Source organism: Spinacia oleracea, chromosome 4 (assembly GCF_020520425.1).
Source record: "Spinacia oleracea cultivar Varoflay chromosome 4, BTI_SOV_V1, whole genome shotgun sequence".
Taxonomy (NCBI): Eukaryota; Viridiplantae; Streptophyta; class Magnoliopsida; order Caryophyllales; family Amaranthaceae; genus Spinacia; species Spinacia oleracea.
The window spans coordinates 400,199-414,927 of record NC_079490.1 but is presented as its reverse complement, the minus strand read 5'-3'; the positions used below and the strand labels follow the sequence as shown (position 1 = coordinate 414,927).

At 38.7% G+C, this 14,729-nt stretch overlaps 3 protein-coding genes across 3 annotated transcripts; 1 reads left to right on the top strand and 2 right to left on the bottom strand.

The window, feature by feature from the left end:
• The first annotated feature begins 266 nt into the window (after positions 1 to 266).
• On the top strand, positions 267 to 2,653 carry LOC110790461 (feruloyl CoA ortho-hydroxylase F6H1-2-like). Its single transcript, XM_021995253.2, has 2 exons — positions 267 to 805; positions 1,481 to 2,653. The coding sequence occupies exons 1-2, from the start codon at positions 312 to 314 to the stop codon at positions 2,055 to 2,057; spliced, it is 1,071 nt and encodes a 356-aa protein (XP_021850945.1). The 5' UTR covers positions 267 to 311; the 3' UTR covers positions 2,058 to 2,653.
• On the bottom strand, positions 2,236 to 9,743 carry LOC110790459 (probable CoA ligase CCL12). Its single transcript, XM_021995251.2, has 14 exons — positions 8,935 to 9,743; positions 8,420 to 8,549; positions 7,951 to 8,210; positions 7,662 to 7,863; positions 7,397 to 7,437; positions 6,824 to 6,952; positions 6,237 to 6,310; positions 5,919 to 6,139; positions 5,080 to 5,174; positions 4,776 to 4,992; positions 4,372 to 4,497; positions 3,146 to 3,244; positions 2,799 to 3,005; positions 2,236 to 2,651 (listed from the first exon to the last, which is right to left on the bottom strand). The coding sequence occupies exons 1-14, from the start codon at positions 9,201 to 9,203 to the stop codon at positions 2,538 to 2,540; spliced, it is 2,184 nt and encodes a 727-aa protein (XP_021850943.1). The 5' UTR covers positions 9,204 to 9,743; the 3' UTR covers positions 2,236 to 2,537.
• A 190-nt stretch (positions 9,744 to 9,933) lies between these two features.
• Positions 9,934 to 14,227, bottom strand: LOC110790460 (constitutive photomorphogenesis protein 10). Its single transcript, XM_021995252.2, has 4 exons — positions 13,915 to 14,227; positions 12,622 to 12,695; positions 11,774 to 11,921; positions 9,934 to 10,328 (listed from the first exon to the last, which is right to left on the bottom strand). Exons 1-4 carry the CDS (start codon positions 14,117 to 14,119, stop codon positions 10,231 to 10,233), a joined length of 525 nt encoding a protein of 174 aa, XP_021850944.1. The 5' UTR covers positions 14,120 to 14,227; the 3' UTR covers positions 9,934 to 10,230.
• Between the last annotated feature and the right edge of the window lie 502 nt (positions 14,228 to 14,729).

Sequence of the window (14,729 nt, the reverse complement as noted above, 5' to 3'; positions counted from 1 at the left end):
TATTAATTTACTAACAAAAGTAGAGAGCAAGGATAAATTAATACTACTACAATGAAACTATTGTGTCTTTAAACCAAAACAATGAATGCAATTAACAACTAATACAACTATACTTGATAGAATAATGAAATAAACGTACAAAAGGAGAATTAATGATCTAAGTGTTAAGTTTCTCCTTCATTGATGAAGATTTAATTTTATGGTGATAAACTGTAACATATAAGAACTTAAATTGAAACCAAAAGGAAAAGGAATTACAGTACATGAATTCAACAAATGTATTGGATGAAGTTACATCTACATGAACAATAATGAAGGATGAACAACCAGAAATAGGAGATCTGAAAGACTTTCTGATCAAAGCAGGCCAAGGAGTGAAAGGTTTATCAGAGATGGAAATTACAGACTTGCCAAAACAATACATACAACCTCAATCAGAAAGACTCTGTAACATGAAAACCGTTGAAGAAACATCGATCCCCATAATCGACGTTTCCAATTGGGACGATCCAAATGTTATAAAATCAGTATGTGGTGCTGCTCAGAAATGGGGATTCTTTCATATCATCAACCATGGTGTGCCACTTGAGGTTCTTGAGAGTGTGAAGAAAGCAACTATCATGTTCTTTGCGTTGAAACCGGAGGAAAAGAGGAAGTATTTCAAGGAGAATTCTTCGAGCAATCATGTTAGGTTAAGTACTAGCTTCGTTCCCGAGGCTGAGAATGCTTTGGAATGGAAGGATTACCTTAGCCTGTTTTATGTTGATGATGATGAAGCTCTTGCTATCTGGCCTGCTATTTGCAGGTAAAACTAACTAATTGTTACTGATACAGGTTCAGCTGTTTGTTGTCATCAGAACATTCAAGACCTAATCAAATTGCGGGTTCGCGTCGGGCCACAGCTTAAAATTTCTGCCCTTTATGTTGGGCCCGGATGAACATCGGGTCAAAAATTCTGCCCAATACCCGCAGCTCGGGCCAAAATTAGCGGGCTTTCCCGGCAATTTTAGAGTCGGGCCAAATTTATATCTAAATTTGCAATTTTGGGTTGCCAAAACCCACCCAAAAAATAAAAATTCGGGCCGGGTCCGAAAAACGACCCCGATTCTGCCCAAGCCCGCTATTTTTTGGACCGGGCTCTTGATAATAAGGTTTAGAACATTGCATTCAGCAATATAATTGTAATTAATTACCATTAATATTCGTGGGTCGGGCTTCGGGACGAGTTCACGGGCTGTCCCACCCTAGGCTCATTCTGCATCATACCAGGCCGGGCCGGGAAGTTCAAAATTTTGTCGTGCTTTATCCAAAAAAATGCGCCCACGACCCACGACTTTGTGCTCGTGTCGGGCCGTGCTTTTTCGTGTCCGTCTCGGGTCGGGTCGGGTCTCGGCCGCCCGGCCCACACCCATCTTTAGTACTTGTCATCAGAACATTGCATTCAGCAATATAATTGTCTGTAATTACCATTGATGTTCAGGGACCAACTTCTGGATTACATGAAGAACTGCCAAGTTCTGATAAAGTCCCTTCTGCAAGTCTTGATGACAGGACTCAACATTCATGAGATCAATGAGAAAAATTGGTCACTTCTTGCAGGGTCCAAAAGGATTAATCTCAACTTCTACCCAATATGTCCGAAACCCGAACTTACAGTGGGAGTAGGGCGGCACTCTGACGTATCCACATTCACGATCCTCCTGCAGGACGATATTGGCGGACTCTATGTTCGAGCACCCGACGAAGAAGGCTGGGCCCACGTGCCGCCTATTCCCGGGGCACTGGTGATAAACATTGGTGATGCCCTGCAAATCATGAGCAATGGCAAGTACAAAAGCATTGAACACCGTGTTATAGCGAATGGAAGTAAAGACAGGATATCAATTCCCCTGTTTGTGAACCCTAAGCCAAGTGAGGTGATTGGACCTCTAGAGGAAGTGTTGGAAGAGAGTGATGAGAAAGCTAAATATAAGAAGGTGTTGTATTCTGATTACACTTTGTACTTTTACAGGAAGGCTCATGATGGAAAGGCTACCCTTGAATTTGCTAAGATATGATCAGAAACTAAATATATAAAGAAATTTAAGGTTACTTGTTAAAGATCAAAAAGTTTGGATACACATTTTTTTATTTAGTTCTCGATTGGTAGTTCAATGTTATGTATTAGAACAAGATATAAAGCTTATGTTACAAACACCTGTGTATCAGTGATAAGAAAGTAATAAAGATACCCAGTCAAGCAGAAGATATGTACCATATATTCAAGCAGTCTGCCTGGGAAAATTCAGGTAATTTATCAGATTAAACAAGTGAAGGAATTAGCAAACGCAGCTTTCTTAATCTTATGTTTGCATGGTAAAGAAAATTACATGTATGCCATCATTACTTCTGATGCAGTAAAGAACTTATTAACCTGTTGCAGAATTGGTGAACTACTTAATAATAACCCCAGTTTCCTACTCAATATACCAGTATAAACAATTCTCAACATCTGATAGACATATATGCTAACTGATATTGATAAGCAGCTTGTTGCTTCAAATCCTACTTCGTACTGATAGCTCTTGCTTTACCTGATCTCTTAATACCCGTCTCAGTAATTTGTTTGTGACAGTTCGTGGAAACTCCAGAAGAATTTTTACTAAACTCACCTGATAGTCAATAATTAGGTGGACAAAAATCAATCAAATTGAAACCGGAAAATAGCAGATGCACAAACATTTTCTATGGTTTTCTTGATCCCTATACTCTGTAACTTAACTGTATTGCCACTATTCAAAAGGTAGCACATAAATTACCTTAAAAAGAGGGTTGAGGCTACGCTGAATGGCTTTTGAGAACTGTATTCTGAGCTTTTCTGGATCAGCATTGATTCCCTCCTTAAGAACCACACATACAACCAGCAATTCCGGACCACCTTGTGGGGGCGCTACACCAATGGCTGCAGTCTCGAGCACCCTGTCATCGGCCTGGTTGCATGCCCTCTCAATTTCAACAGAACTTGTCTGCACCAAACAAAAAAGGTTCTTTTCATGTATAAAGGATATTTATAGCCATGTCATTGATCATTCTACCCAATTATTACAGTATGAATCATGTAAACGACTATTATAACTCCAAAAATAAACTCATTTATGTAGTGTACCTTGATACCTCCAAGATTCATGGTATCATCAGCTCTTCCCTGTACAAGAAAATACCCTCCAACACTTCTCTTAACTATATCTCCATGTTTCCTGAGACGCTGCATATATAAAAACTCACACAAGTCAAGGCTGGAACTGAGAGAAGCACGACTAGTAAAGATGGCCGTGGGCTGGCCCAGCCATGGAAAAAGCATAGCCCGGCACGAGCACGAAGTCGTGGGCCGGGCCTGGCCCGTTTTTTTTGGAAAAAGCACGACAAAGCATGCTAAATTTAGTAAAATTAGGCTTAGACACGGCAGCCCGACCCGACCCGACCCGACAGCCCGTGGGCCTGAGCCCCGTTTTGAACTTTTCAGCCCGCCACGATGGAAGGTGGGCCTGACGTGGACCCGGCCCATTTAGGCTCACTCGCCCCGGAGCCCGGCCCGACCCACGGCCATCTTTCTGCACAAGCCCAGGCCAAATGGAGCCTTCAGGTAAAAATGGGCCAAGCATGAGCAACTGATCTGAACCTTGTATGGCTTAGATTGGTTAGGCTCTTCTTGGCTCTTTGTTTGTTAGTCAAAGCGCTTACAGGCTACAGATAGACATAATTAATTAATTGAAATCAGCAAAGCTTGAGCTCAGCTTTTGGTGACCAAGACCAACCCACCCTCAACCTCTAAAGGCTCCACGAGCTTTACCCCGAGCGTGAGCCCGAGTTTGAGCTTTACTGAGCCGAGGCTGACCCCGGCAAGACAGAATAAGCTAGACTCATCTGCTCTCCCCACTTGCAGATATCATTCAGTTTTAAAAGACAGCCTCCACGTGTAACAAGTGAAAGTAAAACAAATCATCCACAGATAAATATTTTTGATGTTGCAATGTTAGGAAGAAAAACGGATATGAGGATTTATAGCAAAAAAGGTAAGATAAAAGCTTTCCGAAGTGAAAAAAAAAAACCATTCATAGGAAACAAATTCTGTTAAGTTACCAAGGGATCAGATTCAGAAAAAGGAAAGGCATCTATTCTTCTTCATGTACTTGTTGATCCACTATTCTAGTATTCTACATCAAGTCATATATAGATAGGTCTTCAGATGCAAATTAACAATCTTATTGGGTAGGAATCACAAGATCACTCAGCTATTTCGATTCATGATTAGTGTTTTAGAATCCACCATTCTACCAAGTAGGCCAGTACAACATTCTAGAAATAGATAGGAAGAAGTGAAGAAGCATATACCATTCCTTTGTATAGTGGCATTCCCTTGAAATAAACCGCATCATGGTCAGCATTCAATAATCTGTCTGTTGCTCCCAGAAGCAGAGGAATTAATGCCACTTCACCTTCACATGCTTGATCCTCTGGCTGTCAAATGATATATATATCGCATGTTATAATATAAGTGGTTTTAGCTTGGAAGGATATTCAATAATTAGAATTATAGCTTATTGTATAATGTAGAATGCAGATGCACTTAGTTATTCTGAAAATAGGACTGGCATAGTGTAGAAATCATCATAGAAGAGTACAAATTTGGCAGTTTGGTATAATTTTGGAAAATATGTATTCAAGTGATGGTTTGCATTTACTCTAGCAAAGAAAGACACACAGATATCACATTACTTAAATTAGAAAATGCTTACATAAGGATTTCCATGATCATCAAGGATGACAAATCCTGTTGACATTGTTGGAGTACTAAATGACCCAAAGGCTTGCGGTTGCAGTAGACTTCCTTGAAGATAGCTTCCTGCTAGCTCCGTGCCTCCACAACATTCAATGATTGGTTTATAATAAGCCCGTGATGAAAGCCAAAGGTCATCATCTACATTGGAGGCTTCTCCCGAGGAAGCAAATGCTCTGCAAAAGTTGACATCCAGACTTTCTAATTATAGTAGCACCAAGAAACAGTTATTAGTATGAAGGGTTGACTACTGATATACTAACCTCAATCTTGTCCAATCTAGGTCATCCATACAATGTGTATTTTTCCAAGTCTTAACAAGACTTGGTACAGTTCCTAATATAGTCACTCTTGCATCCTGAAACGGGAAAAAAAGGTTGTTGAGCCTTTGAGTTACATCTATAATAACAAACAAGGAAAAAACAAATTTATGCATCCTGCTACAGTATAGATTCTCAATCCGAAGATGATATGCCACACCCTAAATACTAATGGTTTCCACCTATCAACTATAAGCACCCGTGTACTAACGATTGACCCACCTACCAACTAGAGATACCCGTGTACTAATGGTTGACACCTACCAACTAGATACAGCCTGGCACCTACAAACTAGAGGCACCCGTGTACTATTGGTTAACATCTATCAACTAGAAGCACCCGTATACTAATGGTTGACACCTACTAACTAGAAGCACCCGTGTAGTAGTTGCTAACACCTATCAACTAGAAGCAGTCGTGTATTAATGGTTGACATCTACCAACTAGAAACACCCGTGTATTAATGGTTGACACATACCAACTAGAAGCACCTGTGTATTAATGGTTGACAACTACCAACTAGTTAGGAGGTTGTTGAGCCTATGAGTTACATTGCTAATAACATACAAGGAAAAAACAAGTTTATCCATCCTCCTAAAATATAGTTTCTCAATCCTCACTTTCTTTTCTCATTCTAAAAGCAAATTATTATCATAGGATGAATCCTCTAAAGAAGGTCTGCTGATGTCCAAATATTGGCAAGCTTAAACCAAAGACCAAAGGACATTTTTCATCAGTAACATTTACTATTAGTTACAGTTAGAAAACCTAGAAGCATCACCTGAACAAATTTCCCAAAACCACGGCCAAGAGGTGATCCATGATAAAGAGCAAGAGTTGCACCACTTAAAAAGCATCCGTAGAGCAATATAGGTCCTACCACCCATCCTAAGTTTGTCGGCCAACACATGACATCTCCAACTTGAACATCCATGTGTGCCCATGAATCAGCAGTAGCTCGAATTGGAGACAACTGAGTCCAAGGTACTGCCTTTGGATCCCCTAATTCAAAGATTACAAATCACATAAAATATCAGATAAGGAAGGGTAAGGGAAGTTGATATGTCAACCCAACAATCATATAATAATATCTGATTACCAGTTGTCCCAGATGAGAAGAGTATGTGGGTTATAGAATCCCCTGATTGGTACACTGGGGAGTACTCATGAGGTCTGTGCAAAATGAAACCATTATTAGACCAAATCTGTAAGTTAAAACAGAAGTAAGCAAAAGGCACAAGATTCCCCACTCACACACAAATATTACAGTATATATTACAAATTCGATTCTGCAGCGAATCCACTATCATGTTTTGTGTTCCATCTTATTTCCAGCCACAAACTACATGGTCTCCTATCGGCCTACAGGCCCTACACACATCATTTACCATAAAGTTAAGATCATCTGTTTTCGGATGATGAGGTAAAACCGGCCTGAATGTTCTTTCAGACCCAACTCCCATGCTAAACTTCCGCACAACATTACACTGATTACTCCTTATATCATAAATTAACAAATTAGTAGTTCACTTTAGTTTTCTTATTCCATCTTGTCTGTCAGTAGTCACCTTAAAATATCATGGTGCTACTACTAGGTAGTTTAAACTACCAATATACCAGCAACTCCTTTTCCTGTGTGCACAATCTTCAAAGATACAAAGTACTTATTTTGTGATAGAGGAATACCTCGTGAGCTGGCTTCCTCGTGCCAGAAAATCTGTCCATGATATATCCTGTTTCCTTAATGACACATCTACAATTTCTCCTACAGCGGGGACCACAACAGCAATGGAAGGAGAAGCTTCCAAAACACGGCTACAATGGATGAAATAACCATGAGTTAATCATACTGAGATATTCATCATGAAAACAATATGATGGAAGTTAAAAACAGTAAATAAGAATCAAATGTTCTAGGAGGAAAAAGTTGCCCCGTTGGCATATCGCATTTGCATATGCCTGAAACACAAAAACCTTCTGTTATTCCAATTTTCAATGATACTAAGACTTAGCCACTAGAGTCAGACATGAATTTGTGTCTAAGAGTCAGTTTCAACCATTTTAAACAAAAGTCGCAGGTTTATGGTTCGAATAAAAGTGCCCATATCCATTCCCGTACAACATTGGAGTATTAAGGATCCAAGAAACGTCGATTATTCCCCAAGATATCAACTCTCTTTGCATTAACGTTCATTAACAACTTTCAAACAGAGTTTAGTACTATGCAAAATCAAGGATTAACACAGAAGAGGGATTTACCTATATAAAGGAAATCTCCGACCTCCTCTTAAGATAAAATCCTGGTATGAAAGAGAAAACCTTAATATCATCACAAAAAGGAGCACCCTTTAGTATGAAACACAAGCATTTAGTTTTCACAATGATGACTTCCAGTTTTAGCTTTCTTTCTTAACAAAATTGTGATTAGTAGCTACATCCTAACTAAAACAACATTTAACTTGAAAGAAAATGTTGCAGCAGCATAAGTAAAAGAAAAAGTGAAAAACACACATTAAAAACTCGCCTGAGTAAAGATACCCTTTGCTTTGGAAATACGCAAACGAGTTGCGATTTCCTTCCCAGCAAAACTATCAGCAATTGATACAACCACACGGCCTGACAGAATTATCGCCAGGTATATGATAACTGCATTGGCAGTCATTTGCATATCAATAGCAATTACATCACCCTTAGCAAAAGTAGCATCCAAAGCATTAGCAACCAGCCTGCAAAACCATGTTTAAAATATGTGATATTGCATAGGAAAATAGGTGCAAGAAAAATAAAGATGAAGTCGGTAAGTGTATGCGTACATTACTTGTTCTCGTAGTTGTTTCAGAGTCAATTGACGGACAGGTGAATCATCATCACCTTCCTCTCTCCATACAATAGCCACACTGTTGTCCATTTTCCTAGGATGGCTTATAGGTAGCAAACAACACTCAGCTATATTGAGAACAGCACCAGGAAACCATGTTCCTCCGGGTTTTGAGTTGTCTGTTTCATCAAGGATACGCGTTGGTGGTTCACGAAACCAAACTGAAAGCTCCTTCAGAACCAAAGACCAGTAAATCTGACAGAAAATTGCTCAACATCAATCTAACTAGTTTATGTAATGTGTTTGTGTTATGTATAGCATTAACCCGAAAAGATTATTGCTTACTACCAAACAACTTGCTGAATTGTACTTGAGCTGAATTAGCATTACAATCAGACAATAATTTGGTTTGATAATTTTGTGTTAAATTTATAAGTTATGAACAATGATCAAAAAGCACAGACCTCTGGATTGTCAGCAGAGAACTTCTGAAAGGTGGAAAAACTAGAAATTGGATCATGGTATGACTTCCCCAATAATCTAGGACCATGAGCTTCCATCAAACGACCCACATTTGTATAACAAGATTCATATCTGCCAAGTAATTTAGCTTGATTAATTAAACATAAAGCATCCAACTTGAATTCATAATGGAGATAGCGTAATTTGAATTAGTAATTCGGACAACTAAATCCGAAAATATATGCTAGTAGTAAATATGGCCGAGGCACAACCCGTCCTGGGCCGGGCCTAGGCCGTATTTTTTTGGAAAAACACGTCAAGACACGGCACGACAAAGCACACTAAATTTAGTCAAAATTAGGCTTAGACACGACAGCCCGGCCCGGCCCGACCCAATAGCATGGGCCCTGTTTTGAACTTTTAGTCTGGCCCGGCCCACTGCCATCTTTAGGTAGTACTGAGTAGTTGTCAATTAAAAAGGAAGGAAAGAAAGAGAAAGAGACAGAGAAGAACGTACGAGGAAGGAAACCAGTAAAGAGGAGGGCCAAGGAGCGAGGAGTCCCAATGAGAGTAAAGCGTGTTGTACACCAACTGATGAAGAGCGTGAGGGTGATTAGGCCTTAATAGCTTTCTCGCCACCACTTCCCGCCATACCTCCGCCGGAGCTCGGCTGTCATCTCCGGTAACTCTTGAAAACAAATCTTGGAGAACCTTGAAAAAGATGTCAGCTTCCTGTATACTCAACCCAGCGGATAGCAGCTCATCCTTTTGAATCAACTCCCTCATTTTATTATTTCTCACAATCTGCAGAAATGAAATTAAAAAGACAGAATACAAAAAATGACAGATGAACAATTTGGTAAAGAAGTTGCTTCCCTTGGTCAAGATATAGCCATCAATCAATTTTCTTATTTTATTTTCCGTGAACTAATTAAGAACATGGTCTTGATAGAAAGTGGTCCTATCATGATCCAAGTTTCAACTAACTTTTCATTTCATGGATTGACCATTAAAAATATAAAATATTGATCATTAATTATATCTACTAATGCATGATTTTGTTATTCATTACGTAATCGGCTCTATAAAAAGTACTCGTATTATAGAGGTGCATATATCATTATCCTTCTTTTTTTTTCAATTTTCAATTCATGCCATTTTTCTTTGGTGGTGGTAGGTGGGAGAAGAGAAGATTGAATTTATTCCCTCTTTGAATTTGTTTAATGAAATTTTCCAATTTTCCAAATTTCAGATCATGGAATATTTGCCTTGTTAATTCATTTTTTTCAGCATATTCTTCGCGAAATTAAAGGTCCAAAGGGACCAAGGTATAAAATACTGCCTACCATTTTGGGAAGATTTGGTATGTACTGACTAAATCTTTCTTGCACCCTTTAACATAATTTTCATTATGAGATAACACTAAACTAATACAACCCGAGATTAGACTAAGTCATAATCGTGTAATGATGTAAATGTAGAGCCAAACTTTTTACATAGATGGAGCTAAATGTGATGCACATTCAAAAATGAAATACACTCAAGTACACTCACTACCATTATACAAACCGCTAGTATTAGCTATAACATGTACAATGATCAAACATTGTTGGACATGCATTTTTCCATCTATATAGTTATATACAAGCAAGTGAGTTTGAAAACATCCCAAACCTTTTTTTTTTTGGTGCGATGAGCCACACGGGCAAATAAATTACAAATGGTGGCGGGGGATTCGGACCTGAGACCTATTGTACATAGGACCTCTGTCTTAACAACTAGGCCAAAACTTTAATTGTATTGATTGTTTCTTTTATTTTGCAAACCGGTGTGTCCATGCAGCAGCAAGTTCATCGTGCCTTTTCCTATCAACTTGGTATAGGTGCGCGATGGGAGGTACCAGAGCATTGTCTGCAAATAACCTTAAGTTAATATTGTCTCAGGCCAACAAATAGGAGGCAAACACAGAACATCAAGTGTCAAGACATGTTCAAAATTTTACTCTTCTGAAAAATATTTTTCTTAACAGGCCTAAAAGTTTTACTTAAACTAAACTGGGATATCTTAAAGCTATGACTCTATGAGCCATCACAAGCTTTTGTTAATGCCAAGAGTGTTGCTTACATGTGAATAAGCCATTGCCCTACAGAACAGTGAGTAAATACTTTGACATCCTTTAAGATACTAGAGGCAAACTATCTATCTATGTTACTCGGACTCGGATACCCATGTCGGACACGGTTACGTGTACAAGTGTCTGACTCTGCTACTTTGTAAAAAACATCATGATTTTGGTCCAAATGAAGTGTTCAGTGTCCGTACCCATGTCCGAGTGTCTAAGATCCGGCACGGGTACTTGAGGCGATATGAAGAGTCCAAGTAACATAGCTGTCTATCATAAGCAATATCCTAGTCCCTAAGCCATGTCCAAACTCTAAAGCAGGCAGTATCTCAGCAACAAAGACTTGCAGGGCTATGCTTAATGAAGTCACGAAATGGTGACTTGAAGAGTAAAAGGATCTAGGGAAGCCTTAGAGCCGCCTTTTCACCAATTCCTAGAACTTCAGCGAACAACTATTATAACAGCTTTGTTGGAGCCATTAGCTACAAGCTCTGGGCTCTGAATGCTCCTAGCTAAAGGTGATCAAAGTTCAGGCCGGGCCGGGCTTCAACACAAAAACTCATGCCCAACCCCATACATTTGGTGCGGGTTTCCGAGCTTTTCCGGGCCTGGTCGAGCTTTGGTCTAAAACTGCGAATTTGCGGTTGCCCAAACCTTTGCCTTTTCGGGTCAAACCCGGCCAAGTCCGGCCAGTGGGCCGGTCTATAGATGATCAGGCCTAGTCCTAGGCTCCTAGCCTCCGACTCCCATATATGACCTTAATAGATCCCACCCACTCAACCCTCAAGTCCTCAACACCATAGTCCCAGGGGACATGATAATAAGTCTTGCATATGGATTTTTACAGGTCAAGTCCATAACATGTTTACAGGTCAAGTCATAACATTCACAGTAGTTTTTCAACTATCCAATATTTCCAAAATAATTGTCCTGTTTTCTAGAGGATTAACTTAAGATCTAATTTACCAAGATAACCCTACTTAGAATGATTGTTCCACCAGATTTCACACTTAATAACACTTAACATGAAGTTGTGCTAAAATAAGGAAATAAATGTCGGTTGGTGCATGTTAAATGTCATTATTTCACATAAAAATATGCAGCAAATCCAGTATTACTTAGGTATCCCTACAATGTAGGAAAAAGTAACCCAGAGAAAAAAAAAACAAGAAAGGGGTGAAGCAATTATGAAGTGTAAACACCACGATATTGAAGACAGGAGAATGGAACTTACATGGATCAGGGTTCAGAAATATGGATCTTATAGCAAGTAGCACCTTGGAGATTGTTAGGGCTGGACTCCATCCATCTTTCAGAATGTCCAAATTGACGTTGCCGGAAGAATCAACATTACAGTGATAAATTCTTGTTTTAAACATCACCTACATTATCTAAACATACAATTAATATAGGAATAAAAATAAAAGCAGTAGCAATAAAGAGCAAACATATGCTAGGCCATACTAGAGTAGACAAACAACATAAGATTGAAAAATCAAGTAACATATACGAAGTAGTTAATAACATCCAGTCAAGGCGACAACAAAATAAATTTGCAAGATTCTACTTTAGGGCCTAATATAGCATGATTTAGATGAAAATTAGAAATATCACTAGAAAAATTGCAAAGTTCTACTATAGGGCCTATTTTTGTTAGTTACAAGTAAATCTCAAGTCTCAAAATGGGATCTTACACATTCCTATGACTCCTATCCCAGGACATCTAAAACAACAACATCAAATCATGAATTACATTTAACAATAGTCAGTAGAAAATTGTCTCACATGGAATGTTCTGGTGAATCAAGACGTTGCCTCGGAACAGATTTTCTGTCAATCAGTGAAGACTAGAAACTTTTTGTTTTTTTTCTTTACATATTGATATAAATTAACAATATAAGTAGTCATATAAAAAAGCTGAAAATATAAGTCGAACAAGTGCACTGCCATAATCATCAGTACAACAAAACAAAAGACGCAACTTTTTCATGTACAAAACATAGTTTTACTTAGAAAGATAAGGAGGAGAGACCAATCACAGTTATAACAGAATAAATAATGTCAAGAAATTTTCAGTCGCACCTTGGGAGGTTTAAAAGGGTACTCATTGGGAAACAAAATGTCGAGGAAAAATATACCGCCTTCATATGGTGTCCCTAAACAAGAGAACACAAATTGGTTAACATATGAATCTGAATGACTAAAAGGTATATTGAGGCAGCAAATTGAAAATTACGGAGTACTATCTTTTACTTGAGGTGACTATGATGACTATCAAACATTCAAGTTATGTAATACTACATTCTACATATTAGGAACACACAAGTTCCAATAGCATAAGGAGTCAACCATGTGTAAATGACAAGTAAAGTGGAGAACTGGGCCAACAGAGCCCCATGGATTAATCAACATTGAAAAAACATACCGCCTTCATATGGTGCCCAAAACGAAGAAAACGCGAATTGGTTAATATTTAAATCAGCATGAGTTAGGGTGCGCTATTCACTTAATTGAAGTTATATGCACTTAACTGAATCTATCTGAAATAAGTGAAAATAAGATGAATACATCAATGCAGCAAATTGAAAACTACAGAGTACTATCTTTTACTTGAGGTGACTATCAAACATTCAAGTTATGAACAACCTTATTTCTATGGATTGTTTAATTATATATTAGGAACATACACAAGTATCTATATCGATTAAGGAGTCAAACATGTGTCAATGACGAGTAAAGTGGAGAATTAGACCAACAAAGCCCCTCAGTTTAATCAAAATTGAGGTGTATTGCCTCTCACATTAGGGGATTGCAATTTGCAAGGAACATACAAGGATGATAAATGCATTAAATTTCTAAGGAAAGTTTAATTATGTATCAGGAAAGCACACGAGTATCGTATCGATATCAATTAAGAAGTCAAACATGTGTCCATGACAAGTGAAGTGGAGAATTGGATCAAGAGCCACTTAGAGTAATCAACATTGAAGTCAACTGCTTCTCACATTTGGGGATTGCAAGTAATGGTATCACAGTTGAGTCACAAGTAGTAACAGGCATGTTTTAATGTCGACACCTTTACAAAAGAGGGCGCACAGATGAAGGAGAAAACAATATACAAGTATGACAAATGAAGTAAATACAGAAACCACTTCAGAGTGTAAATAAGGAATCAAGGATCAACAATGGCAGTTACAGCTTACAAGCATCATAATCTGGAGCCCTAAATGCTCAATTGAATGATACCCTAACATTTGAATGAATTGACAGCAATTACAATTTCGAATAATTCAAGCAGCTGAAACCCTAACTTAACTTCGAAGAAGAGGGCAAAAAAAGCAGGGGAATTGAAGAAAGAGAGAAGGAAGTACAGACCTGGTGGGCCGAGAAAGGTGGCGAGCCAGTGGTTAAGGCTGTCGGCGATGGGACCAGCGGAGGAGAGAGGAGGAGGATGAGAGTCCAACTCTTTCAATTCCTTTTGTATTCTCTTTCCTGAAGGTGACGTCGTTGACGGCCATGATGTTCTTCCTCCACCGCTACTTCCGCCACCGCCGCTGCTGCTTCCGCTGTTCATCATCATCTTCTTCTTCTTCTTCTCTCTTTACTTTTACTACTCCAGAGACATAAACAGATATGAGCAGTGATCAATCCTATATTTTCTGAATCCAGTGGAAATGACTTCAGTCCTCGTTCATTTTGTAGGACGTTGACCCCACATCACTTAAAAGTTGAAACCAATACGACCTGATCTCATAAGACTTGATGAAACGAAATGTCTATTTGGTCCAAATCTTATACGAGTCAAAAACTGACCCGATCTAACATATTTTTGACAAAAATTAAAGTGAGCCGAAAAAAATTCAAACATTCAATCCGCATAAACACAGTGACCCCACACAACAACATTATCCGATTATACCCGAACGATTATACCAGACCCGTAACCGACCAATGACCCGATTTGACAATTGGGGCTGGCAATTCAGTCCGAATTTGATCCAAGCACGACTCGATCCGACTAAGAAGTCCGATCCGAATTCGAATAAGTGAAAATCTGATCCGAACCCCCACAGGAGACTCAATCCGATTACTACTACAACCTCATCAATGAATATACGTATTAAAAATATATTACAATGTGTTAAAGCTCTTGTTCTTGTGATTTTAATTGCTAAAAATCTTTTGAACCC

Bases quoted from the DNA above. Each gene is read 5' to 3' on its own strand.
- LOC110790461 (XM_021995253.2), top strand. From the start codon at position 312: ATGAAGGATGAACAACCAGAAATAGGAGATCTGAAAGACTTTCTGATC. The intron at 806-1,480 runs GTAAAACTAACT...ATTGATGTTCAG, and splicing joins ATCTGGCCTGCTATTTGCAG to GGACCAACTTCTGGATTACA.
- LOC110790459 (XM_021995251.2), bottom strand. From the start codon at position 9,203: ATGAGGGAGTTGATTCAAAAGGATGAGCTGCTATCCGCTGGGTTGAGT. The intron at 8,211-8,419 runs GTCTGTGCTTTT...ATTTTCTGTCAG, and splicing joins TCTCTGCTGACAATCCAGAG to ATTTACTGGTCTTTGGTTCT. The intron at 4,498-4,775 runs GTAAGCATTTTC...ATCATTTGACAG, and splicing joins ATGATCATGGAAATCCTTAT to CCAGAGGATCAAGCATGTGA.
- LOC110790460 (XM_021995252.2), bottom strand. From the start codon at position 14,119: ATGATGATGAACAGCGGAAGCAGCAGCGGCGGTGGCGGAAGTAGCGGT. The intron at 11,922-12,621 runs GTGCGACTGAAA...TAGATAATGTAG, and splicing joins ACCCTTTTAAACCTCCCAAG to GTGATGTTTAAAACAAGAAT. The intron at 10,329-11,773 runs GTAAGTTCCATT...GGTTATTTGCAG, and splicing joins ATTTCTGAACCCTGATCCAT to ACAATGCTCTGGTACCTCCC.